The sequence below is a fragment of the Syngnathus scovelli genome, chromosome 3 (assembly GCF_024217435.2).
Source record: "Syngnathus scovelli strain Florida chromosome 3, RoL_Ssco_1.2, whole genome shotgun sequence".
Lineage (NCBI taxonomy): Eukaryota > Metazoa > Chordata > Actinopteri > Syngnathiformes > Syngnathidae > Syngnathus > Syngnathus scovelli.
The window spans coordinates 11,242,577-11,270,178 of record NC_090849.1 but is presented as its reverse complement, the minus strand read 5'-3'; the positions used below and the strand labels follow the sequence as shown (position 1 = coordinate 11,270,178).

Here is a 27,602-nt window from a genome sequence, read left to right as displayed (position 1 = left end):
CTAGGGGTTAGGGTTAGAGCTAGGGTTAGAGCTAGGGTTAGGGTTAGAGCTAGGGTTAGAGCTAGGGCTAGGGTTAGGGTTAAAGCTAGGGTTAAGGCTAGGGTTAGAGCTAGGGTTAGGCTTAGAGCTAGGGTTAGAGCTAGCGATAGGGTTAGAGCTAGTGTTAGGGTTAGAGTTAGGGTTAGAGCTAGTGTTAGGGTTAGAGTTGGGGTTAGAGCTAGTGTTAGGGTTAGAGTTAGGGTTAGAACTAGGGTTAGAGCTAGGGTTAGCGCTAGGGTTAGAGCTAGAGTTAGGGTTAGAGCTAGGGTTAGGTTTAGGGCTAAGTTTAGGGTTAGAGCTAGGGTTAGGGTTTGAGCTAGGGTTAGGGTTAGAGCTAGGGTTAAGGTTAGATCTAGGGGTAGAGCTAGGGTTGGGGTTAGGGTTAGAGCTAGGGTTAGGGTTACACCTAGGGTTAGCGCTAGGGTGCTCTAACGCTATCCCTAACTCTAGCCCTAACCCCAACCCTAGCTCTAACCCTAACCCTAGCCCTAGCTCTAACCCTAACATTAGCTCTAACCCTAACCCTAACACTAGCTCTAGCCCTACCCAAACCCTAACCCTAACCCCAACCCTAGCTCTAACCCTAACCCTAGCACTAACCCTAACCCTAGCTCTAACCCTAACCCTAGCTCTAACCCTAACACTAGCTCTAAACCTAATTCTAGCTCTAACCCTAACTTTAAACCTAACCCTAGCTCTAAAGAAGTGTATCGTTATATGGTTACACGAGCAACTGTGTTGCAAATTTTCTATGAAAGTTTTTTCGTCCCACTGAGAATTTTGTTTTTATGTTTTAATTGGCGAATAAAGAAACAAGGAATAAAACACCAGACAAGTTTTAACATAAATGTTGCTTTTGTTGTGCAATTAACCCTTTATTTATTTATTGTCTTTTTTTTTTAACCTCCTGTAGTGTACCTACACATATTGTCATATAAAGCAGTTAACCAAATGTCTAATAATATTAAAAGCTAATTTCAAACCAGCAATCTAATGTGAAATTGCATTGAATAGATATATTGGATAACAATATTTAGGCGTATACAGGTATACACGACTATAAGTGTTATACTATGATACAAGTGTTTACCAGCTCAGTGGCCTAAGAGGAGTGTCTGCCCTGAGATTGGGAGATTGTGGGTTCAAACCCCTGCCGAGTCATACCAGCGACTATAACAATGATACCCATTTCTTCCCTGCTTGGCACTCAGTGTAAGGGGTTGAAATGGGCCCCCCCCCTGCTGCTCGCGATCATTGGGACTTTTGGCACTCAGTGTAAGGCAGGGGTGTCCAAGTCCAGTCCTCGAGGGCTGCATTCCTACATGTTTTCCAAGTTTCCCTCGTTAAACACACCTGATTCAAATGATCAGTTCATCCTCACGTTCTACAGGAGCCTGATCATTGAATCAGGTGTGTTTAACGAGGGAAACTTGGAAAACATGGAGGAATGCGGCCCTCGAGGACTGGACTTGGACACCCCTGTTGTAGGGTGACCAGATTTGGGGAGGACAGTCAATCAGGAGGTGGGGTTGAGGGCGGGTGTGGCACCATCTAGTGTCCAAGTGACGTAGGTACACCTGGAAATGGCCGTGTACCTAATGGAGTGTCTAAGTGACGTCACAGAACCAACAGCCAATCAGGAGGTGGGGGTGAGGGCGGGTGTGGCACTTTTCACTTAAACCAGGGGTGTCGACCTCCAGTCCTCTAGGGGCCGCGTTCCAATATGTTTTCCAAGTGACCCTCGTTAAGCGCACCTGCGTGAAAACTTTTAGCTACTTTCACGTTCTGCAGGAGCTAAAAGTTTTCACGCAGGTGCGCTTAACGAGGGAATCACACGGACACTCCATTAGGTACACCGCCCTTTTCAAGTGTACCTAATAACAGGCCACTTTATTAGGGAACTATCATGGTCAAAGGTGTCAAGCTCTAGTCCTCAGGGGGGCCGCGTTCCAACATGTTTTCCAAGTGACCCTCGTTAAACACACCTGCGTGAAAACTTTTAGCTACTTTCACGTTCTGCAGGAGCTAAAAGTTTTCACGCAGGTGCTCTTAACGAGGGTCACTTGGAAAACATGTTGGAATGCGGCCCCGAGGACTAGAGCTTGACACCTGTGACCTTCGACCATGATACCGTTTTACGTGATGTCGTAAATAAATAAATACATAAAGAATGAACGAATAAAAGAGATTTGAAACATCCATCCGCTTGTTGCGTGATACAAATATTGATGTAATCTCCCCTCCTTCACTGCATCGGGAAGCTGATCTAATACTGCTATGGAACATGATTAAAGCTCACTATAAAATAGTAAAATACAAATGACTGACTGAAAAAAGTCATCATCTAAAATAGTAAAATACAAATGAGTTAAAGCATTTTTCATCTGATGTAATGATCTCTACAACATTAGGTGGGTTATAACATGAAGTTCAACTTTACAGCAATTTAAAAGCTAACGTAACACGTTTGTACTGTACCATGTTTTATATCTTCTAAGAAAACATTTTGTATTTCATTTTCTAAACACGTTCAACTTTCCAAACGCTCACTGGCATCGAATCTTTTTCGAATACTCCCAAACTGAGAATGAGTATGTCAAATCAAAGCATCCGTCAAGGAGAGTAACACAAATATTTGAGCACAGGAACACACACACACACCTACATGCACACACACACACACACACACACACACACACACACACACACACACGCACACGCACACGCACACGCACACACACACACACACACACACACACACACACACACACACACACACACACACGCACACGCACACGCACACGCACACGCACATGCACACACACGCACACACACACTAAAAAGTGACACGCGAGCATGCTTCCATACTACAGAGTCATGAAACTATCAATGTGGACTAAATATTTTTGACAGGCAAATGTGTTCAAACGCATTCAACCACACAAGTTGTGTTATCATCTCAGTTGGAAAACTATTTCTCTTTGAATAACTTCATAGTAGAGTGCTTCTAGGAATAAAATGCACTGAGAAAATAGAAAAGTTGTATTCGCTGGGGGTTGCAAAAGCTTTTAATCTATTACATTGTTTCACAATGCTCTATATAACGTTATTAACAGCTTTACAATAGAGGATGTCATGTATGCTATGGTCTACGGTTTTTATATCAGTATTCTAAATCAGATACAGTAACAATTTAGTAATATGGTGTTCATTTAACAGCATCATTATTACGTTCATGATTATTTACTATAAATTACACAAGTAAACTGAAAACACAGTTTATTTGGGCCAAATTTTATGGTGGAAATATTCAATATTTGTGGTCTCATCATATTAACAACAGATTCAGCAATGCCCCTGAGAGTGTGGTAGTTTGTCTTCCTGACATTTAGCTATGTCCTCTACTAGCCTCTCCATTTCTTTTGGGAATGTACTCACTTAAAAGTCAGGATGACTAAGCACACTGCACAAATCAATGTCCAAAGCTCTGCCAGAAGTTTTTAAATTCAAAGTTGTTTCTATTGTTGTATTGTCCTTCAGAATGAAAGAACTAAGCAGTGGGAGGCAGAGAGCCCCAGAAATTATGGACTTGGAAATGAAGTGAGAGGAAGTATTGACCATTATTCCGTTCCTACTGCAGAGAATGCACTGTCACTATCTCCTGCCTAGCTGATAGTGACAATAATTAGTGGTGCTAAGAAGTCTATATTAATATTCCACTTACTTCCAATGTTTATTATTCCAAGATGGTCACCAGCTCCTGCAATTGCCAAGGAGCCACTGCGACACTTAAGTGTCTGTACTAAAAATGATTTTTTAACAATTAGTCCTTTTACTATTAAGCTGTAGTTAATCTAACAAAAGGATGAACCAGCCCCCCCTCACTCCCCCCCTCCCCCCGAAAAAATCTCACTATGAAAAGTATTTAAATGCAACTAAACAAATCATGAAACCGAAATGCAATTTGCTTACCTTCCTCACTAACATGAGATGGTAGCTTACCCCTACGTGATACTGGAAGCACATGACTGACAAACAATTTGACATATTTTGGTCGCTTCGACGGAAATTGAGCGATGCACACATCTATGTGAAAAAGCTTCAGTGGCTATGGCTTCCAATGCTCATTGCTCAAGTTCTTTTTCACGGCCAAGTAACGCATCCTGTACTTGCCAACCCTCCAGACTGAGGCATGGGAATGGTGTATATACAAAGACCTTAAAGGTCAAAAGGCCAGGAACAATGATAATAGGTACAGCACGTCGACGTTTGAGAACCGTGGTAGTTTTAGTGCTATAACCAGCCTGTGCGGTCGTCACCTGGCAGCCCTCTTGCACTTTGTTGAAAATATTGTATAATTTTTTTATTCACTTTCACTAAGTCAGTGGTGCATGCCACCCCAAGGCACTGATCTTCATATCAAGGAACTTAGAGTAAATCATGCCTCACTTAGAAAACCACTCTCCTAATTTTATACAGTACGTATGTGAACTACCTCCCAAGAGGCAATTGCATACTGGAGCTAATGTATGCTAATGTCACATATGCATGCATGTACACTGTCTTTCTCACTCTTGGGATTTCTTATTACAAATTTGTATGTGTACAAAAAAAAATACCTATATGAAAAAGTTGCTTGTTTCTTTTTATATAAACAAAATAGACTGAGAATTTGTTTTTATCATTGGCAATTTCCAAACTTTTTAAACCATTTCTGTGACCTATGATATAAACATGGGCGCAGATGGTACTGGGACAGGAGGGGTCATACCCCCCTCAGTTTCATTAAGAGCACGAGCCATCCCCACCACACAAGGCGAAAAAAACCTTTCGGTATAACAGAGGACTAATGTTTCTCTTCGGTGGGGTCGAACATGGAACCCGCTTAGCGCATGTTGTGCTACAACTAGTGATGTGTTTGTTTCACAAAAAAATGCTGGAATTTTCACAGCTCAGTCAGAATTTAAAAAAAATTCTCTGCCTGATATCAGATCGCCAACTCAGCAAGGCAGATGAATCCTACAAGCCAGATTGGTACTTTCTATGGTAACATTGAGGTTACATGTTTTGTTAGACATTTAGAAGCTTGAGAAGCGCTGGGGGCACACAACTCTGGAGCTTTACATTCTCAATTGAACTCACCTTCACAATGTGCAGCATTCTTCCACCAGACACTGTCATTTGTTGTCTTAACACACATTTGTAGTCTTTGGCTTCCAACGCAGCATGAGCCTCGCCATTGTTTTGTGTTTTATTGTTTTGTTTACTGCTCTTTGTATGCAGCTGTGGTTGTTTTTAAAATGCTTTATAAATAAGGTTGAGTTGATTGAGAATAATAGAGAGTCTCAGTTGAGCACTGTAGTCCTGTTGTGTTGAAAGCTACTTTCCCTTTCATCACTTTGACGCTGCCATAATAATCTCAATATGTGGACAGGACAGCTGTGTGGTAGGCAAGAGGTGAAAAAGGACAGGCTAATAATTCCTACTAAAGCTCGACTGTTACACCTCTGATGTGTCAGAGAAAGCGGTTCGACGTTTGTTTTGTTGCTACCTTATTGAAGGAAATGAAAACATAATAGCACCCACTCATGTCATACAGGATAATGGTATTATTTGGAATTCAGATAGACAGATTGTTTGTAGTCGAGAGTTTTCTGGCTATTACTAACTGTAACCAGGGACTGAGCCTCCCCTGATGGGTTTTCAGCAGCTGAAATGCAAACTCTTGCTTTCTCTCTCTCCTATGCTTTCTGCACCTGTGCAGGTCAGGCTTGAAAAAAAAATGAAAAAAAATCAGTCACTGTGTGAAGTTCAGCAACAAAGTAAATCACAAATCTTTTCCACTCTGATCTGAATATTACGGAAGTCGTTCAGCTTTAAATACTTTTTGTGCAATCGGAGACACACAAGGTAAAACAAGACAACGCAAGCACAATTTGGAAGTGTGAAAGGAAACTGTAATCTCTTTTTTTTTTTCAAATACTTGAGGACATTAACACATTTACACCCTGATATTTTGCCACAGAACACATAAAACGGCCACAGCCCAGTAAAAAGCAGATAATAGTGGAGGCGGGAATACATACAGAGCACATTTCAAAACATTGATAATCATACAGAAGTTAATATTTCCATTTCAAACAACAACAATGATGGTGTGGTTTTGGAGAAAGCCATCACAGTACCAAGGAAACAGTTAATTTTACTTGCTACATTGCTTTGATGACAACAAGCATGATGGTAACCACACAATTTCTACTCGGCCAAGTTTCATATTTCCTTCTCTTACTAATGTACAGTACATTCTACTAAAAAGGGATAACAAAAGGGACGGTTTGGTCAGTGAGATCATTTGCAGCTTTATGGGTATGACAACATTTTGAAAAACAATGCTGGAGGGCGAACAGACTTGGTGCAGGTCCACACTGATTCCTAACAGCGGCCATAACACGTACCTGCACATACACGTTAGTGGTACAGTCACATGTACATATAAAATGAACACAGTGTCACAAAAATGACTTCCCTTAAAATCATTACATTGTCCAAATCTCCCAGAATGATTTCAATTGCTTCTGCAATTATTGATCGAGGAAGAATATAAAAGATATATTTCTAAGTGTTGATATAGAAACTATTGATTCTTATTCTTTGATCACAGAATTGTCATCAATCAGTAATTTGGTGTTGCTCACACCATACATTACTGTAATTATTCACTGCAATACATATAAAGTATTTTTATTTCAGATATCAAGGTTACTTCTATTTACAGCACACAAGCCACATTACACATTCAAAGTAGCTTCAGTTAAAGAAGGTAACACCAGCGAGGTATGATTTTGTACAACTCAAGCGATTTCACAAAGTGACAGATTCATATCTCTAACTTGTATTAGTGCATTAATTATACAATTATTTTTCTTTTTTTTACAAGTTATGTTATGTTGTTGAAATTTCAAAAATCCCTCAGTGCCTTGAAAATGTGTTTGCCTGCTGCCTTGATTCTTATTTTTGCAGGTTTCACCCTGCTAATGAAATATTACACAAACAAACACACTGATCCACTGGAGCGTACACACAACCTGGAGGATTCACCCAAGTCACCGTGTGCGTGAGTGCACATATCTTCCTGTGCTCTCCCCCTTCTAGTCTGTAATTAGCATGATTGGATGGTGAGAGATGGACAGAACCACAGGAAGATATGACGCTGATGAGACCATACACCCTGCTGGGTAGCCTGCCTGGCGCTTCGCCATAATAAACAACAACCTTTAGTCTGCAGTGTGAGTTGGAGAGAGACAACCTACCGCAGGCTCATTTAGGCAGCACTCCTGAACAAAGTTGATTAAACATTCATTAAAGGCCCAGAATCCTCACCTGCATCACTCGACTTAATCAAACGATAGAATTGTATTCAATCGTGTTTGGCTTTTTAGACACAACAAATAAACAACACTACAATCAAAAGAATTACAGTATATCAAATTGGGCTGAATGCGCCCCTAACATTTTATTTGGGTGTGTTGGAATTCTAATTTAAAATTGTACTGATTAAATTTGTTCGCTAAGATTCCCTACTTAGAACGGTGATCAGAAACATTTAGATTTTTCACTTATGAGTCCTTGGAAATGGAACATGGTGCATTGAATTGATTATTTTTCTGACAATAGGCAGGATCAAACAAAGAGTGAGTGTCAATGATGCTCAATTTAGAGCCGAGAAGCCACTTGGTCCCACCATCTGCGAAGGATCAACAAGCAAACAATTCTCATATTTAAGAGCTCATTTAAATGCAACAACACAAGCAGTCAGGGACACTACAAGGCCCAGCTCCAGCTGAGTCCAAACGCTCCGAAAAAGAGGCATCAAGGGCCAGGTTGGATTCAGAGTCTGATCAGATAATTCTAATTAGAACAACCCTTCCTTCTTCATGGAATTGTCTGTTGGTGACAAGGCTTGCTTGCCAATCCAGTCATGCGAATGATGCCTAAATATTGTCCCTCGGCTTGGTGGACTTCTAGATTGAATAAATTCAATCTAGATTGAATAAATGCTTGAACAGGAAAGTTCAAGGGGCACAAAAACACTTCATCCAGTGTGTGAGGACTGTAATTACTGTGTTTGTACCTTTTCTATTTTGATAGCAATTCTTGTCCAACATACACAAAGAGTGGCTGTATTAAATACGAGCTATATAGCAGAGCAGGAGGAAAATGCAGATTGCTCTTTCAGATACTGTATATCCGCTTAGAAAGAAACATTTTGGGATAGTCACCGTTGGGGAGAAATTTTTGGATCAATATGCACTGGAACACAAGTAAACAAATTTTCTTTTAACTTCTAATGTGTGTCCAACTCTTCAATTGTTGACTGACTTTTACACAACTTATTGTTCTTTAACAAGGCAATGTTTACAGAGCATGATCACCAGAGCGGCAGGAAGAGTCACAGAAAGGCGTAGAAGTGGATGCCCTTGGAAATGTATTGGTCCAGTCATGGATTCACAAATCAGTTCACAAACGATTCGGCAAAAATCCATTATAAATTTTGCTGCTCAGCTCCTTTTTAAAGTTGGATTGAAACATTGAACATCTACATTCCAACTGTTTCAAGAATGTCAAGCGTTGGGGCCTCTGTAAAGGATGTTAGGTTGTGTATTTAATCCTCAAATTTCACCCAAAAGATTTTTTATATGTGATTTATGAATTGGAAGAAAGGTTACCGTATTTTCCTGACTATAAGGCGCACCGGACTACAAGGCGCACTTTCAATGAATGGCCCATTTTAAAACTTTGTCCTTATATAAGGCGCACCGACCGGACTATAAGGTGCACCATTAATGCATCATGTCAGATTTGTAATCCAAATAAAATTATTCTCCAGTTTATCTTTTTTATTTCAACTTCAGACGCAACAAATTACTTTATAACAGTGGCTCTTAACCTTTTTAGAGGTACCGAACCCCATCAGGTTCACATGTGCATTCACCGAACCCCTCTTGGGGGGGGTACCGGTGTGTTCGGCCATCCGCGGATGGGGGGGGTGCTACCGGTGTGTTCAGCCATCCGCGGACGGGGGTGGGGGGGGTGCTACCAGTGTATTCGGCCATCCACGGACGAGGGGGGAGGTACTACGGATGGATTCGGCCATCCGCGGAAGGGAGGGGGTGCTACCGGTGTATTCGGCCATCCGCGGACGGGGAGGGGGGGGTTGCTACCAGTGTGTTCGGCCATCCGCGGACGGGGGGGGGCGGGGCGGGGCAATGACATACCAGCTCTGCCGAACCCCTGAAGCTGACTCACCGAACCCAGGTTCAGAACCACTGCTTTATAATCACAAAATAATGATCCATAGTCTAGCGATTCATAATTCATAGCCTTCAGCGGGCCATTCATCATTGATTTCATGACACAATGCTTCGGGCCAGTTTAAATTTAGGAATTTGGTCCATATATAAGGCGCACTGTCGGCTTTTGAGAACATTTTAGGTTTTTAGGTGCGCCTTATAGTCCGGAAAATACGGTAACTTTGGCTTAAGGTTAAGTAGGCGGGTCTTAATGTACACTCACGCCAGGCAATCAACAAAGTGTTTGGTCACGCTTGACAACTTACGTCCATCCAACTTGTATAGCCATTGCAATCTTTCCTTTCGCCAGTTATTAATGAACTGCCACCTTGCATAATGGACACAACAATAGAGCACAAAAGCAAAGCCCAAGCAAGCTTGCATATGTTCAATCGAGCACATGTAGATTTGTAGTTGATGGAAATAGCATCTATGGGGTATAAGGTAAAAGCCAAGCTTAGTGTTACTATATTTTTATCTCAGGGTGAGCATTAACTATCATGAAACCATTTTCAAAGAGGCTCAAATTGAAAAAAATCCATATTTCAAATTACAATATGTAACACATTCCAGAGGTTCCATATCCACCCATGAGCGGTGGTAACACAAAATATACGGAAGCATGTAAAAAAAACCAGTAACTTTAAAAAAAGAAATTTGCAAGCATAAAATTGTATGCTATAACAAACAAAAAAGCCAAATCTACTTTCAAGTGACCCATATTCAATAACACTGTTTTGATTGTACAATGTGCATCGTGCACTTGGGTAGACATCCAACGTCACCTTGGGCTACGTTCACACTGCAGGACATGAAGCCAACTTTTGATTTTTTTTTAAAATACAATATTATTATGTAGTTGTTCAAGTTACAAAAACAAATGCGACTTCTTACGCAAAACAAATATGTCCGCGAAATGATGACACTAATGGACAAACGAAACACGTCATATGGTGCAGTATTTATGGAAGTAAATATGGCCTTGACTTCCCTTCTCTGTTTACATGCTTTGTACCCCACCAGGAATTCCGTTGAGGATTTGAGGAGATTGACGGAGGTGCGAGGCAGGAGGAGCGACAAATACTTTGGCGAATGAGACAAATCTGTACTACTCACTTAAACTTAATGTCTTTGCCAGAAACTAAGTGCAAAGAAAATGTTTTGACCATGTAAACACCATCATCAATACACTTGATACATTATAGTGGATTGGAAAGCAGAGTATGCAGGAACCTTCCAGTTGAAAGATGCTGCCATTAGGTAACACAACAAGGAGTCATGCTGATTCGCATCTGCTGCTCAGTTTCACATCAGATGACGTTGGAATTTGAAATAGCAGCTGAGAATAGATCACGAGATGAACTCGAGCGAGCGCGGGGTTAATGAATCTGATGCATTTCAACAGGTGATAGCTGTGTGTGTGTATGTATTTTTTGGGAAGGTGGGTGTGTTGCCAAACATACGAACAAGCAACAAGTCACAAAACCAAGCACGTTGCCTGTTCAGCATTGGTGGATGTGTGCGTAAACCCAGTACTAATCCAATCAGTGGACGTTCACAAATCCTTCGTTGTACAAATCAGCTTGGCTTACCGCTGAAAAAATAAGATTTTATCAATGTTTCAGTTCCACTTATGGCAATTAATTAGCATGATGAATTTGCAAGACAAATTTATATAGATTGCCATTTCACACAATGGCTACTTTCTTTTCTGTAGTGCATGTGTGAAGCCTATAGGATCCTAAATGATCCCGGTGGGTGTCTGCAGCACACATTATCGAACTGTCTTTTTCCTGGACTCCAGCAGAGCGAGCTGCCTCTCTGTTTCCCTTGTCCTTTTACAATTATGCTAAGCAGCGTGGCGCATCACTCTACATTAGAGCCTCAACTAGAGAAGGACGCATGTGCAAATTTTCACAATAACATGTCTACACAGCGAGGCCAATATCATCATACACTAGATGACACAGAAAAGTGTTCGAAGCAAATACATTAGGACAGCAAAAATCAATAGATTGCACTTTAAATCTACAACATTAGATCATTTCTGCACCTGTCTAATACCCCAAGGCTAAAATGATTTTGAACAGGTTGACAACATTGGTTTAGAATGGGGGGCGTGCAGCCACATTTGATTTTGTTTTTCTTTGTTAACAAACAGAAATAAAAAGTCAAATAAGTGTTCAATATGTTAAAAAGAAAAACCAATTTCTTAAATTTTTGATTTGTTTTTGATTTTGGCTTTGAACCCAATTTTCCTTGATATTATAATTCAACCATTAAACTCTTAAAATCTGAGAGGTATGAGGCAGCTAAGATACATACACCCAACATGCTGCAACACTGTGTATAAAAGTGATGTAGGGTACTTAGATGTGTGTTTGACAGAGGTTGGAGTGTAAATAAAACATTTAAATCTGCTTTCTGTGTGAAATGGAGCTTGCCTCTATAACTACCGTATTTTCCGCACTATAAGGCGCACCTAAAAAACTCAAATTTTTTCAAAAGCCGACAGTGCGCCTTATAATCCGGTGCGCCTTATATATGGACCAATATTGAGCCACTACGGCAGGCGTGTCCAAATATATGGACTTATATATGGGCAAAGTTTTAAAATGGGCCATTCATTGAAGGTACGCCTTATAATCCGGTGCGCCTTATATATGAACAAAATTTTAAAATGGACCATTCATTGAAGGTGTGCCTTATAAGCCTTATAGTGCGGAAAATATGGTAGTCTGAAATGCACAATTCAAAACAGAAACGCTTGCTTTGTGTTTGTCGATTCTGCTCAAGGCACATTCACAGCCAGGGGAGCCTGTCGATGATGAAAGCAGCTGTTCCAAGTCAGTTTTTAGCCTGGTAAAACATGAGTCATAACTGTCCAAGTAATTGGCAAAACATTCAGCAGCAACAGGTGAAAGTCCCTTGACCACAAGACAAGCGCTCATTTTTTACATGTTCCCAAAATCCTGCTTGGAAAGATATTACCTGTCTTCCACCTGTGATTGACAAGTTCAAAAGGAAAAAAAAAAAAAGCACTTTTCAAAAGAATCCAAGTTCGTCCAGTTGGCTGCTGAACAGACAATAATGTGGATTAGCAGCGTGCTGTTCTCATGTTTGAACTCAATGTCAAAATAGACTGGTGGGATTGAGAACGTGTGAACCTCCCATGCAAAATGACATAGAGCTGGTGTGACAAGCAGAAGCTGTGAAAATAAAATCGAGGCATCACATATGCTTCAGTTTACAGCAGTCATGTGTTCATCATTCCTTTTTAACACTAAACTAAACGGTAACGGCAAGAAGCACAAGTCTCACATAAGAAAGTGTTGAGTGAACAAATATTCTTAGATTCTCATTCAGGCTAAAAGGTTTTCGCAGGCCTTGACTCACATTCTTTCCTGGCTATCGGACAAAAAGTTGCTTGTGTTTAACATCTGCTCTTGGAGGTTGCTATATGAGAAGAAATTAGATGCTGTGGCTTTGGAGACGCTCTGGGAAGAACCATTTGATGTAAGGTCCAGCGAACAGCTTTGTGGTCCTGCCCCGATGACGGTTTCATCAGGCCCATGACCAAGCGTGACTTTGGCCTTAGAGCGCTCCATTTCATCGCCCACCTGGACTACAGTAGACACAGTGGTCTCTATTCGGCTTGCCTTGCAAATGCTCGTCTGAGTTTGAAAGTAGCGTGTCGACTTCAGTTCCAGGCCTTCGTAGGAGCTTTGAGGGACACAGGGGCAGCAGCGGAAAGCTTGTTTGAAACCTGCACGGAACCTGTAGGGGAAGTATAGCCAACTTAATTTCCTTATCCACACATACACATCGCCACAAAAGTAAAAGAAGGTAAACATTCTTGTTAATGGCTTTTGTTTTTACTTCCTGTTTCATTTTTCTTCTACATCCCTTGCAAACTCAATCATTTAGCTCTCTGGTGATTGCATGACGATTAGTAAAATTGTTTTGTCTTAACATTTTCAAGCAACTACAGAATAGACACATCACTGATACAAACGTCAGATTTTATCTGAGAAAGAAACATTTGATCTCATGAGGAAAACATGTAATATAATGAGAAGATAAGTGAATGAAGAGAAAAATAAATGTTAATTTGATTTGATTTGTTTATTTTGGTATGGACATAGTCACACTTCATCACAATGTATGAACTGAACAAGCACAGAACTTGCTAAAATGGGAAAACTTGCTTATCGTGTCTCCGTCCAGATTTCAACCAAGGATTTTGTTTACATGACACATTACTACTATTTACTTTCTTCCACGTAAACCGAGAGCAACAGTTCAATTTACATACAATCAACAAAAGGGGAATTTAAAATTTTGGTATGTTCATCTTTGTATCTGAATACTTCAGATGGAAGATAAGGGAGAAAACCATAACATTTGGATCTGACCTGGCAGAGACGAAAGGCAATCATTGTTTTATGAAGGATGATTAAATCTCAGTTTGCATCAGTGCTCTCATATATTGTCAGATTATTTCTTAGTGAAAACATCCAAATGTGAAATGTAATTTTTCAGACAGCACGGATACAGTTAACAGGTGAAAGAAAGACAGCACTTAGAGGGTAGATTGAATCTAACATGCACCATCTGTCTTCTTTTGTCAAACAAAATCCATGTGACAGGCATGCTGATTTTTTGTCATGGTGTGAGATTCAATCACTGAGTGCGAGCAGTTGAGCACGTTGTACTTTTTAGCCTAATTGGGTTTAGTCTGCTCTAAACCTGTTCTGTTGCCTGTAAATTGATAGATAATTCATTCATTCATCCATCTTCCTCACCGCTTATCTTCGCTAGGGTTGTGGAGCCTATTCCAAGCAGTTTTTGGGAGCAGGGCACATATAGACAAGTAAAAGTTAAAAGTTAAAGTTAAAGTTAAAGTCCCAATGATCATCATCACACACACATCTGGGTGTGGTGAAATTTGTCCTCTGCATTTAACCCATCCCCATGTGATTTTGATCCATCCCCTGGGGGAGAGGGGAGCAGTGAGCAGCAGCGGTGCCGCGCTCGGGAATCATTTGGTGATCTAACCTCCCAATTCCAACCCTTAATGCTGAGTGCCAAGCAGGGAGGCAATGGGTCCCATTTTTATAGTCTTTGGTATGACCCGGCTGGGGTTTGAACCCACAACCTTCCAGTCTCAGGGCGGACACTCTACTACTAGGCCACTGAGCTGGTTAGTAACCACCAGGGATGGGGAGAACAAGTAAATCGAACCCTGCACCTCTGAACTGTGAGGCAGACGTGCTAACCAGTACGCAGATTTTCTGCGTGTACGCTTCATTTGCATGCTCTTACTCCTGTCAGCTGCTTAAGTGTCTGATGGCTGTATTGAAAAGGATAGAACCGTGACTAGTCCAATCAGTGGGTAAGAGGGGTCTTTGATGTGGGAGACAGCTCTCCCGTGAGGTGGTAGATGCTTTCCAGAAAGTGTAATGGAATCTTGCGGATTTTCCCAGCTTTTCACCACACTGCATCTACATTACATGGCAGTCATTCTGGTGTTTCACACAGAGATGCTTCTTCATGAGATGGATGGTGAATGTTTAAAATCGTGGGGTAACAGTGCTTTGGGAAAAGGAGAGGGGGAAAATGGACATCAACTTGTTGGCAGATGCTTTTAGTGCTCCTGGACAAGTTCCTTCTTGTAAAGGCCAAACAAGGCCTTGCAGACAGGCCTTGTTGTCTTGCAGGGGTAGACATTGCTTTGTGTTCCTTGGTGGACTTGGAGGGTGATCTGGTTTGGTTGGCCTCTTTTCTATGCTCCAGGTGGAGGTCTTGAAGCAGATGTGAAGTTCATCTGGCAGGATGTCTGTGGTGCTGATGATGATGATGATGGTGGTGGTGGTCTTGTAGTTTGCAATGTGTTGCAGACGTTCCCATGGAGTCGCCAGCGGAGTCGATGCTGTCCAGTTTCTCTCTGTACTATATATCTTAGCTGATGTAAAGGATTTCCTCAGTTTGTAGTTAGCAGCACTGCACTCTGTCTCATTACCTGATTTAAATGCAAGAAACCATAAATGGAGCATGATACTTTATCCACTGCTTCTGGTTGGAGAACCTCACATGGTGTACTATGTAGGGGCACAATGTTATTGACACAAATGCTGATGTGCCCAGTCACATAGCCAGCATAATGGTATGCAGACAACTATCCTCCAGGGTAGCTGCATCTTTAAACACATTCCAGTCTTTCGCAGCAAAACAGTCCTGCAGGGTTCTTTCAATCTTAATACAGTCCAATGCTTGACCTGCTTAGTAATAGGGTTTATTTGTCACGATAGACCATTACTAGTATTTTGGCACATATCAACCACCCCCACCTCATTTTTTTACCATCCGGCAGCGACTAAGCAATTATTTTGCCTCCGATGGCCACTCATAGCATCATCTGATTAGTTACTTGTGCAGTAGAGGAACAGTAAGCAGGAAAAAGTACATATGGCTGCATTGGTGCTCTACCCACAAACTTATATAGTATGAAGGACTAACAATGCCGCTTACTCAGGAGAAGTCAAGCTATCAGCCGCAATCTTAAATTGCAATGTGCTAAGCCCCCCTAACTTGAATTGAGTTCTCCATGGCATGGTCACATACATTTTTCTCTATGTACATAGCATTAAACCAACAAGTCCGGCAAAAGCGCTACATGGACATTTAATTGGTAAAAATACAATTTCAAAATTACTTTTACCCCTCTTTTACAACCAAGGACATCAGTTTTTTGTGACAATTTACTTCCGGGTTAGAGCAACGCTGGCATCTGGATTGTTGACTGCCGCTTCGATCCCAAACCGTGACCGCTATTTGTTTGTCCCCTATCTGTTTTATGTTTCCCGTTTTAAGTGTGCTCGTTTTCTCTTTGTTTTTCCTTCTAATTTTTGCCTTTTCACCTGCCCACTGTGTATCTCTGGAAGCTCCGCTTGCACCTCTCTGTTCCCGCTCCCTCTGGTTACGAGCTACGCTAGCCAGCTAGTCAACCCACCACTGGACCCTCCTACCTCCCACCTCTAATCCTGTAGCTGCTTACTCTTGGATCGGCAAACAGCCTCAATCCAACTTTCTGGCCGCTAGGCCGGCGTCCTTGGGGGGAGCACCCGCTCGCTGCGAGCTCGCCGGTCGTGGTTCGGCTGTGTGCCGCCATGACGCACTGGGGCTTGCCGTTTGCACGGGTACAGTCGGGATTGAACATCACCAGCCACTCCACCAACATCACAACTTGGTCCACTGCTGCTTCCATGCATTTCACTGCCCATCAACTTCTAGCGAACCAGCTGCTAGCCACTTCTAGCATTTTATCTGGATTATTCCCAGCTGCGGTCACGTCTCATCTCCTCCATAAACTATCAGTTCTATTACTCCGGGCTTCCATTCCACCAACTTCTCGCACAATTGTCTATACTGCTGCTGATCTTCATCATCTCAACAATAATCAACGTCTCCCTGCCGCTGCTGCCTCAGCTGCCAGCAAGGCTGGGATCCTTCGCCGTCGCCGCTACATCCACCGTGGCTCTGGACTATCTTTTAACAGACATTTCCCTTATGGCTCAGCCATCCCTTCTTTCTGGACTACCTCGCACCCCCCCATCACCCCCACCTCCCGTACTGTCAACCTCAACAATCTCCGCTCCCCCACCCGCGCTCCTTCATCCATTTCCCTCACGCTGCTGAACTGTCGCTCCCTCTCCACCAAATCACCAGTTATTTTTGAACTACTTTTGGACAATAACTTGGATCTGCTCCTCCTCTGTGAAACATGGCAACAGCCCCTGGACTTTTTTTCTCTCAACCAAGCCACTCCGTCCAACTACAACTACATTGCCAAACCCCACCTCTCTGGGCGAGGAGGTGGTATTGCTGTCCTCCACAAGCAGTCCCTACACATCACTGAATTGCACCTGAACCTCCCATCTATTTCATCCTTTGAATATCTCGCTTTTTCCCTCCCCAACTCCACTACTGCTGTTCTTATCTACCGCCCCCCCAAAGTCACATCCGTCATTTCTTTCTGAACTCTCTGAACTCCTCACCATTGTATCCTCAGTCTCCTATCGCCTCCTGCTCATCGGTGACTTCAATATCCACATCGACCAGCCAACTGCTCCACTGACGTCTGACTTCATCTCCCTTCTGGACTGCTTTCATCTCACCCAGCACATCAAATTCCCCACCCACACCAAAGGCCACACCCTGGATGTAGTATGCTCCTCCTTTCCACTCACATCCAACCCCCGTCCTCTCACGTTTCCACTGTCTGATCATCTCTGCATCCTCTTCTCCGCCCCTCTACCCTCGCCTCATAATTCCACAAAGCGCACCATCTCCTACCGCAACATCAAGACTGTAAACCCGAACACGCTTTGCCAGCTCTTATCCTCTGCCCTTCCCTCCGACCCCACTTCTTCCTCCCCTGATGACCGTGCCACCATGCTCAACAACATCCTTTCCGACTCTCTTGACTCCCTATCCCCCTGGAAAACTTCCTCTGTTACATTCACTAACTCTGCCCCTTGGTACACCCCGCAACTCCGTTCCATGAAACAAACTGGCTGTCAACTCGAACGCCTCCACAAAAGAACCCGCCTCACCGAAACCTGAAACCTTTAAACAACACATCTCCTCCTATCGTGATGCTCTTCTTGCTGCCAAATCTGCTTACTTCTTATCTCTCATTAATAACACCAACCGGAATCCCCGCATACAAATTGCTCCAGCCACCGGCCACCAAGCCACCCTCCTCACCTGCCCTCTGTAACTCCTTCCTTGTCAGCTTTAACAACAAAATTGCCCAAATCAACAGTTCTCTGACAGTCAACATCAACAACTCCTCCTCCCCCGCCTCCCCTCCTCTCCTGCCCCCCTTTCCCGATCTCCCGCCCTTCCCCTCTCTCACTGCCTTCTCCCTTGTCGACTCCTCCACCATCCTAGACCTCATCACCGCATCCAAGACAACCACCTGCTCTCTCGACCCCCTTCCAATGACCTTAACTAAGTCCTTCCTCCCTGTCCTCCTCCCTTACCTCACCACCCTTTTTAATCAGTCTCTATCCCTCGGCCACTTTCCCACTGTCTATAAGGTTGCAGCTATCACCCCCATCCTCAAAAAGCTCACCTTGGACCCACTCAACCTCTCCAACTACCGTCCCATCTCCAACCTTTCATTCTTTTCCAAAATCTTTGAACGCATTGTCTCCGCCCAACTCCACACCCATCTCCAATTCAACAACCTCTATGAACCCTTCCAGTCCGGATTCCGCCCACTTCACAGCACTGAAACAGCTCTTGTTAAAGTCACCAACGATCTCCTCATTTCCGCTGACTCTGGTGCCCTCAACATCCTACTACTACTTGACCTTAGCACAGCCTTTGACACTGTGAACCATTCCATCCTCCTCCAAAGGCTGCGCCAACTAAGTGTTGAGGGCACTGCACTCGACTGGCTCACCTCGTATCTCACCAACAGAAAACAGTTCATTTCACTCTCTGGTCACACATCCATCTTCTCCCCAGTTACACAAGGGGTCCCCCAAGGCTCAGTTCTTGGCCCCCTCCTCTTCATCTGTTACCTCTTTCCTCGTGGTAATGTCATCCGCAAACTTAATCTGGACTTCCACTGCTATGCGGATGACACCCAGATCTATATACGCACCACACCAACCCATAACCCTTCCCTCACCCACTTTGAAACCTGCATCTCTACAATAAAAACATGTCTGTCCCACAACTTTCTCAAACTCAACAGTGATAAAACAGAACTCCTCCTCATAGGCACTAAATCCTCCCTTAATAAAACAGGATCCATCACACTCACCATCGACTCCACAAACATCACTCCCTCCCCCCTGGCACGCAACCTTGCCGCTGAATCTCTCATCCACGCCTTCATCTCATCCCGGCTTGACTACTGCAACTCCCTTTTCACTGGAATCACTGCTCACTCACTCCATAGACTGCAACTAGTCCAAAACTCTGCTGCCCGTCTCCTTACCCACACCCGGTCCCGTGAACATATCACTCCTGTTCTCCGCTCTCTTCACTGGCTTCCCATTGAGGAGCGCATCATCTTCAAGATACTCCTCCTCACCTTCAAAGCCCTCCACAACCTGGCTCCCACTTACCTATCCGACCTCCTTGTCCCCTACTGTCCCAACTGCCCCCTCCGATCCTCCAACACCTCACGTCTGACAGTCCCAAAATCTAAACTCAAATCCTTTGTGGGACAGAGCCTTCGCCTGCACTTCACCCCGACTCTGGAAGTCTCTCCCTCAGTCTGTCTGTGACTTACCCACACTCCCCATATTTAAGTCTCGTCTAAAAACTTACCTCTTCTCTCAAACCTATGACCTCCCCTACCCATAACTGGTTTCCTCGTCTTAATTTTATCCCATTGTCTCTTCCCCGTCCCCCTACCGCTCCCCTCCTGTTTGTCTTTGCCTTCTTCTCTGTAAGCGTCTTTGGGTTTTTGAAAAGCGCTATACAAATTTAATGAATTATTATTATTATTATTATTACTTTAATAAGGTATATTCCCGAGTGCTACTCAAAGATCCGTTCCTTGGACATTTTGCTAGTATTTTAAATCAAAGCTGTCCACAATATTTTCCAAGATTGAAACAACCTTCAACATGTTGCTAATTGGAGAATCTGCTTAGTAAAAATATGCTCAGTCGTGCAAACATAGTCAAGTTTGGGAGTTTGCTTTATAAGCTTGATGCCATTCTTTTATCTTTTACTGCAAGTGAATATTGGCTCCAAATATCAGTTATCAGCCTCCTTGGCTAACAATATTCTGAATTGGACCTCAAAAAACATTTCAGTCAACCTTTGATTAAAATAGTCATAATTCATGTCTGGATGAGTCGTCTGCACTGATGCCATTGAAAAAAAAAAAACACTGCAGTAAATTAAACTATCTGTAGAAACTTTTGGGACAACCTTGAAGCACTATAAAGCCTCTTTTCTATTGCACCGGTTCTAGCATGAAACAGCCTGGCTCCGCCCTGTGTGGCTGCAATTCTTTCAAGGCTGGACAGTCACAGTGGAATCGTTCGTCATAACCTTTTCCAACCTGGTTAGGAGGCCTGAACATTGCTGTCATCTGATTGGCCGGCAGATGTAGGCTTTTCTTTAAGCAGCCAAAAATTCCACTGCACACGCCCATTTCCTTGATTTAAGCCAGTAAAATAGCTTGCTGCCGCAGGAACACTACCACCAGTTACACTGGTATGCGTACCTTATGCATACTTGTCTGCACCATTCGAATCAATTAAGAAAAATTATAGGGAGGTATTCTGTTCATGTTAGTGCGCACCGATCAGAATGATCTTTATTGGTCAATTGTGTTTAAAAACAGAAGAAATTTGTCTTCAGGATCCAGGTTTGAGCCACATTAATATTACAGAAACAGGCATCAATAATAAAAGGAATATAACACATAATTACAATGTCATTATTACGGTAGCACTGAATATTGACAGCTGTGCAAATCATGCGGAGTCGTCAAACATAAGATATAATACCAACTTTAAAATGCAGTATTTAGTGACTCAAGTAAGGTGGCATTTTCTTTTTATACCCTTTCACGTCAGCGCAATCAGCACCCTGGACAGTTCTGTCTTGCTGCTCCTACCCCTCCCGACCTGTGACGCACTTTGCTCTCAGCCACACCCCGTAAGAAATCAGCTCATCAACACACCGGCTCATTTACGCTGCTATTTAAACCCTGCACTCCCATCACTCCTGGTCGGTTCGTCTGGCTTGCTATCTGTCGGTTTGGTACCTGTTCTGATTTCCGTTGCCAACCTAGCTTGCCCGTTTACCCGACCATCCCTGAACGTGGCCCGGCCCCACACTCTGCCTGTCTCTGGCCACGTCTCCGCTCTATGTCTTGTCTGCCGGTTTGCTCGCTGTTTTGTTCTCTGCCAGACCTAATCTGCTGCTCTTTCCAGTCTCCCTCATCCCTTTTCCTTAAATAAAGATGGTCGTGTTGCGCTGTCTCATCCGTGACAGAGGATTTTGCCTGGCAGCGATGATAGTTGAGGCTACTATTTCAGGAACTGTAGAATTAAATCCCTCCTACCCCTTCTCAACTTTAACTCTTCTAATAGGTAAGAAAACATCAAAAGATGGTATATGATTTGAGTTCACATGCTTACCTGTCGTTTAGGCAGCAGTAGATGATCGGGTTGTACATGGTGGAACTCATGGCCAGCCACATGACGGCCAAATAGACCTGCTGGATAAACGTTTCCTCAAACATATCGGGAAAAAATTGGTGCAGCAGGAAGTAGACATGATAGGGCAGCCAGCAGATAGCAAACGTACACACCACTACAATCATCATCTTCACCACCTGCAACACAGATGAGGGCTCCAATGTTTCTCCACACCAAAATTCACCTAAAAATTCAATTACTTTTTCACACAGGGCCAAGTAGCTTTGAACAGCATTTTTTTCTTTAGTAAATTTATCATTTCAAAACTGTGTTGTGTCTGATATTTACATTTGTTTGATAATCTCAATCATTAATATGGAAAAGAAATATGCAAAAAAGTAAGAGAGAAAAGGCCAGATACTTTTTCAGAGCTCTGGGCGAGTTTGTGGACGAGAATTGTGGAAAGTTTGTGGCAGTTGTACGTTATATTTTGTATTTTGCTTCCACACAAATAAATCTTATTTGACATTATTGACACAAATGCACATGCGCATCACACATACTTAGATGCCTAGTGCAAACATATTCTATACTGCCTTCAAATTCTCATCATCAAATAAGTACAATCAGTTCTGATGTGTACATTCATTAAATTTGTAAGGTCTATGGCGATCACAGAGCTCCAGGAAGACAACCATATGTCAACTTTAATAAATGAGCCATTCACAGCAGGACAGACTTCATCAATTATTCATAAACAATGGGATTAGAAATGAATAGTATATTATACGATTTGATGTACTTTTCTACGCATTGCATAAAGCGAAGTCACTTGAACAATGAAGCTGCCTGACTTGGCTCGACCAAGGTCCGTCTGTATAGTTTATTGTTGTTCAAAGGCATGACATGAAATCAAGTCGTATCTCTGTTCGAATCTTTATTAGGAACCTGTCAAATAAAATAAAATAAATTGCTGTGGGTGGCTCAGGGGGAGCGTACCTTGCGTTTAGCAGTCAGCTGCTCCTTGTAGCGATCAGAAGAGTCTCCTGGGATTTCACTGGCCCAGAGGGTCAGTCCCACTACTAGATAAGCACAGCCCATCACCAACAAAGGAAGGAAGTAGATCAGGATGGCCACACACACATAATACCTATGGAAAACAAGCAAGCTTCATTAATCAAGGAGCCTTTGAATATCCGTTCATCATCACTGCAGCCCACTACTGAGACAACCTTAACCCTGACACCAAACACTACAATTGTTCGAATCAGCATGGTATTTAGCCAGCAGTTTTAAGAGGAGGTTGTCAGAAGGGTGAATTATTAAGATTGGCCTTCAGTGACAGGTAAAATGGGCATCGGAAAAAACATTTGGTCACAATGGACATGGTCGAAGGATGCATGTGGGGCTGGAGAAGCTCATCACATCGCCGAATCCTAATAGCACCTCTCGTCTGAACTGGAAGTACTCTGCTAACTGATAACCATGTGTACAAAGAAGCACAAATATATTCCGTGTTTTTATTGAGTGACAATGTTCAGAAATTTGTTCTTGTTCAGAAATGTCTTCATAACGTTGCAAAAACATTCTAATTGTCACCCAAGACTAATATCTTTTATCTTTCAATTTTGAGTTATTATTTATGATGAGTTCATATTACTAAAGTATAATCTCAACCACTCATCCAGTTACTGATGAGCGATTTTAAACACTTTACGATATCATTAAATGTAGCAGTTTCAGTGATTAGAATATTTTTCATGGATAATTTATTATGGACGCATTGTTAACGTAGGGAAACAAGCATGTCTAATTATGCAGCGGTCTATGAAAAAGTGTGTGTCTTCATTTTGTCTGAGCAAAATGAAAAAAAGGAGAAGAAAATAATGAAAAAAATCCTTCAGACAATGCATAAAATGCTTGTGCCAATACCACCATGTTGGAACAGTGACTTTGACCTGCACAAAGATAATCTATTTGCTCCTCAGTAAATTCTGCAGAAAAAGCGCACAGGCCATTTCCGTAGCTAATAAGTACAATTATGTTAACGCCTTTGAAACTCCCATTGGCTTTCACTTGGGTGAAAACAACCATGCACGCACACACAGTTGTACACTGTAAAGAGGGAGGGGAAGGAAAAGCAAACTTGGAGCTCAGTGGACTTAATCTGAAGTCTGTACTGTACAACCCAGCAAAATGAATATGACAGCAGCATGCAGTAATAGGCAGTGGCTTTTCAAATTCATATCTTATGTTGATCGGATAAATACTGTGTGACAAAATCAAAGTGAGGTACGTTTTTAAATGAAATAATGATGATTTGCAGGCCTTAAATTGTATTCTTGGAAAAGCAACATAATGCTGACATCAAGGAGAAAATGTCTGTCATAATTTGGTCAGTTTCATGCTCCCGCCCCCCCCCCCCCAAAATCTCATTTCTATTTTTCTATTGGCCAGTTGACACTTTGGGGTGTTAGTTTTACACATTATTGACCAATCTAAAGAGTTGAAAATGACTTGCTTTCAAAGACAATGCAATGTTAATGGTTGAGCAAATGTGCCATTTGGGGGTTTCCTGAAAAATGATGATTATGGAGGACCGCAGCGATAAAATTGTTTTCAGTGTGATACAAGCTTTTTATTAAGTCTCCGAGGTAATATTTTATACTTGTGATCGTGTCTAGAATTCCAATCAGCATACTTCTTTTGCTCAAAAAAAGTGAACACCGATTTCTGAAGTCGGTGTCCAAAGTCACCTAACGTGAACAACTTCAGCGATAAATTTGCAGCTATGGACCCCTGACTGGAAGCCCAACCATAAATTGGGGAACAATTCAAATCGATAGTGATGGAGTCAGCAAAGGTAATGACTGCGCCACAACTGGTTTGAGAAGAATAATCACACTTCTGGCTGATAAGACAAAGGCATTTGATGAGGGGCGGAACAATTCCTCCTCCATTTCCAGGCATGATTCCTTCAAGTGCCTCCAGATGCAGGCCCAAACAACCAAATGAATCGTCGGTGAAGAAGGCAGAGATATCCCGACACACAGAACCCCAAGATGTTCCTCAGCACCATACAAGAGGTTTATGCCATCCATACACTTCCCCACTCCAGCTGGCTCAGTGCTGCTATAGGAGAAGAGCAGCATTAATGCACGATGGAGAGAACCCTTCAGCAACCTGCTCAACAGGCCCTCCATTTCAGGCCCCTGCGTGCTCAATTTGATGGTAGGCACATGGACGGGCAAGCCTGGCACACCCTCACTACCCAGACACGACATCATTGAGGCAAAGAGATGATTAGATGAGATTGATGCATGCACACGAAAAGCGGCATATCCGGTATACCCAATTTCCTTGCCCCCCCACTGTGGTCGTTTGCAAATTAAGAACTGGACTGACCAGCCATCTCCGCACACACGCAAGAAAAGGACAGACACAAACTGTCATCATTGGAATAATTGACAACCAAAAGATTGTTTTAATAACTACTATTAGCACTGTTGCGCTATTTTCTGGAATGTCTGCTGTACGCTCACTTGCTCCTTTTTGCTCCTCTTATTTATTTATTTGTTGTGTTATTTATTCATTATTTATTCACTTTTTTACTTGTTTACTTGATTGTCTGTTGTGGGCCATGTCTTGTCACCGTGGGATAGGGGGGAACAAAATTTCTGTTTCTTTGGGTGTCTTTGGCATGTGGAGAAATTGACAATAAAGCTGACTTTGACTTTTGACTTTGATATATCACTCTTGTCTTTGTCTTAGATGTAACTTTCATCGGGTTGTTGATTTTACATTTCTTGTGTTCAGAATAAAATGTGTGACAATATGTGGTTTATGTCTTTTAAGAATTGTGTGATCACACCAATAATCCTGACCATTTTGTTCGTGATATTTTCAGGATGACATTTTCACATTATTTTATCTTTAAATACAGATATATATTGAACGTTGTAAATTGTGTTCTTAATTCCAAATGCGTTGCGTGTTTACTGTAAGAAATGGACCACGATGATGTAGTTAGACGACTTTATGTTACAATCGATTTTTTTAAAATTCGTTGTTCACCAAATTATTATAAGTGATGATAGTCCCACAGGTCAAACTGCGGCAAAGAAAAATCACAAAATCTGTAAGTATCAGAACTGTCATGTATTTTGAAGCGAACTCGGTTGGTCTGACCATGTACAGAGAGAATAACTGAGTCGTCTCCTTCAGTCGTCATGGCAGAAAAGATGTACTATACTGCCTGACTACCACTCAAGCTGAATCAATAAAACGTTGCTTACTGCATACCACAGAGCCACTGAAAAATTACACTAAGTTGGAGCTGCTGCTTTGGCTCTTATCCCAACGTGAACAGTGTTTGGCAACAAATGGCACTATAGTAGTTTGGAACATGAACAAATAGGCTCGCAGAATAAACTTCCCGTCAATTTATGTAAATGATGGGTAAATTCATATGCACATTTGAAATGGCAATTTTAAACATGTGATTGTATCATTCTGCATACGTAATGAGTGTGTGATCTGGAAGGAGAGGCATCTGCTAAAAAAAAAGAAAGGGCAAACGCTATCTGGTGCCAAATTTTACGGGGATAAATCACAGAGCGAGATGCTCAGCCTATGATTTCATCAACCTGTTTATTTACTGTATGTATGTGCGACTATTGTACACACTTTAGCATCTTTCTTCAGCATGACACTGATTCATTTTGTTAGGAGTTCTTGTATTTCTTTTGACAAGGTAGAAGTTGAAAGCGAGTATAATGGCTAGGGGGACAAAACGGGTCAACCACTTTGGAGCGAGTCAAGACAGCATTTCATCAAGGGACCATTTGGTTATGTGTGCTAAAGTGCACAAACATGCTCAGTAGTCCCTTCAGACTTGTGCATGAGCTCATGCTACGGGGTCATTCACCACCTAAATTTCGAAGAAAATAGAAATACTCAAATAACACTCTCACAATAAAGCTAATTTGCTCTCCCAAAACCATTTTGAATCAATTACAATATTTCAGTTGATATTTACATTTCACTGTCAAAATATGTGAAGTGTACAAAAACAGTGTCAGTCATGTTTTGATTGTTTCAGTGCTTGAGGTGCCAATTAGGACAACAACAAAAAAAATCCAAGGGTTGATTGACTGTTACAGAACAATTTTGAATTTCTTTTTGAGCTAGCATATTGACATTGTTCAGTAAATCACACTGCATAAAATGAGCAGAAAATGCTCTACGCAAGTTTGTATTTAGAATCTGTTCGTTGAACTTGGCTGGCCAACCATTTTAGACATGTTGCCAAGGCTCTCCTTCTCAAGAGTCATTATCAAGCATTACACATTCACAAAAATTAAAGAGCATTTTGAAAAAACCTTCTTGGCCCTTGAAAGAAAATAGTTACTACTTCTCTGCGACAAGAACTTGCAAAGAAGATGTACTTGAAACTGAAAATAAACGAAAATAAAAGTCCAAATCGTTTTTTCGAGTTTCACATATTTGACCTGAATCTGGCGTGGTACAAGGTGAGCGGGGCGTGGAATCAGCTGTCACTCGTGATTCGTGATGAGCTCATACCACGGCCCCCACGCCAGATTCGGGTCAAAAGTGTGCAACTTGAAAAAACGATTTGAATCTGAAAAAAAAAAAAAAGATCAGAATCTGAAAAAATAAAGAAAGAGTTGGACCTGAAAAAAAGAGATGTGAATCTGAAAATATAAAATACACAACTGAAAAAAAAGCCCTCAAACCTTGAAAAATAAATGAAGGTAAAACCTGAAAATGAATAGTTTATTAAAATAATTGACGAAAGCAAAGCACAACTATTTTGAATTCGAAAAACCTTTTCATACAAGTATTTTTCTCTTGAATAATTTTTCTTTTCAAGCTCAACATGTTTATTTTCAGTGTCAAGTTTAATGTTTTCAATCAATATCATAAAAATGTTCAGTGTCTGGAGAAATATATGAACGCGGCAAGGCTGAAAAACTGACGTTGAATTGAATTGGCATCATGGCATAGAGCA

General features: G+C 42.0%; 1 protein-coding gene across 1 annotated transcript in view; it reads right to left on the bottom strand.

The window, feature by feature from the left end:
- Nucleotides 1-5,974: 5,974 nt before the first annotated feature.
- tacr1a (tachykinin receptor 1a) overlaps nucleotides 5,975-27,602 on the bottom strand; it is a 44,416-nt gene continuing 22,788 nt past the window's right edge. The window contains exons 3-5 of the mRNA XM_049763467.2: nucleotides 22,571-22,721; nucleotides 21,572-21,768; nucleotides 5,975-13,166 (exon numbers count right to left, since the gene is read on the bottom strand). Coding sequence (XP_049619424.1) covers nucleotides 12,782-13,166; nucleotides 21,572-21,768; nucleotides 22,571-22,721 — 733 coding nt within the window. The 3' untranslated portion in view covers nucleotides 5,975-12,781. The remainder of the gene's footprint in view (nucleotides 13,167-21,571; nucleotides 21,769-22,570; nucleotides 22,722-27,602) is intronic.